General features: G+C 56.8%; 1 protein-coding gene across 1 annotated transcript; it reads right to left on the minus strand.

Annotated features, from left to right (window-relative positions):
• Nucleotides 1-24: 24 nt before the first annotated feature.
• On the minus strand, nucleotides 25-864 carry LOC119594802 (extensin-like). The gene has a single exon (XM_037943891.1). The coding sequence runs from the start codon at nucleotides 862-864 to the stop codon at nucleotides 25-27; it is 840 nt and encodes a 279-aa protein (XP_037799819.1).
• Between the last annotated feature and the right edge of the window lie 56 nt (nucleotides 865-920).

Below are 920 nucleotides of genomic sequence, written 5' to 3' on the forward strand. Positions count from 1 at the left end.
CTTCGCTACGACACTGTTTCGTGGTCAAGGATCGGTGCTTCGAAGCTTCGGTGCAGGGAGTGTGAACGTCTCGGGTTTCGTTGCTTCGAAGCTTCGGTGCAGGGAGTGTGAACGTCTCGGGTTTCGTTGCTTCGAAGCTTCGGTGCAGGGAGTGTGAACGTCTCGGGTTTCGTTGCTTCGAAGCTTCGGTGCAGGGAGTGTGAACGTCTCGGGTTTCGTTGCTTCGAAGCTTCGGTGCAGGGAGTGTGAACGTCTCGGGTTTCGTTGCTTCGAAGCTTCGGTGCAGGGAGTGTGAACGTGTCGGGTTTCGTTGCTTCGAAGCTTCGGTGCAGGGAGTGTGAACGTCTCGGAGTTTCGTTGCTTCGAAGCTTCGGTGCAGGGAGTGGTGAACGTCTCGGGTTTCGTTGCTTCGAAGCTTCGGCTGCAGGGAGTGTGAACGTCTCGGGTTTCGTTGCTTCGAAGCTTCGGTGCAGGGAGTGTGAACGTCTCGGGTTTCGTTGCTTCGAAGCTTCGGTGCAGGGAGTGTGAACGTCTCGGGTTTCGTTGCTTCGAAGCTTCGGTGCAGGGAGTGTGAACGTCTCGGGTTTCGTTGCGAAGCAGATCCTCGGCTTGTCCTCGATCCCGTCGACGGTGTTCGGAGATCGTTAACTGAGGGGATGAGGTGGACTTTGGCGGTGGAGTGGTGCGGGGCGGGTGCGTCTTGGTATGTTGGGGCACGTCTTGGTATGTTGGGGTACGTCTTGGTATGTTGGGGTACGTTGGGGGTACGCACGTCTTGGTATGTTGGGGTACGTTGGGGGTACGCACGTCTTGGTATGTTGGGGTACGTTGGGGGTACGCACGTCTTGGTATGTTGGGGTACATTAGGGGTACGCACGTCTTGGTATGTTGGGGTACGTTGGGGGTACGCACGTCTTGGT

The sequence above is a fragment of the Penaeus monodon genome, chromosome 34 (assembly GCF_015228065.2).
Source record: "Penaeus monodon isolate SGIC_2016 chromosome 34, NSTDA_Pmon_1, whole genome shotgun sequence".
Lineage (NCBI taxonomy): Eukaryota > Metazoa > Arthropoda > Malacostraca > Decapoda > Penaeidae > Penaeus > Penaeus monodon.

Coding starts and splice junctions, on each gene's coding strand:
- LOC119594802 (XM_037943891.1), bottom strand. CDS start 864: ATGTACCCCAACATACCAAGACGTGCGTACCCCCAACGTACCCCAACA.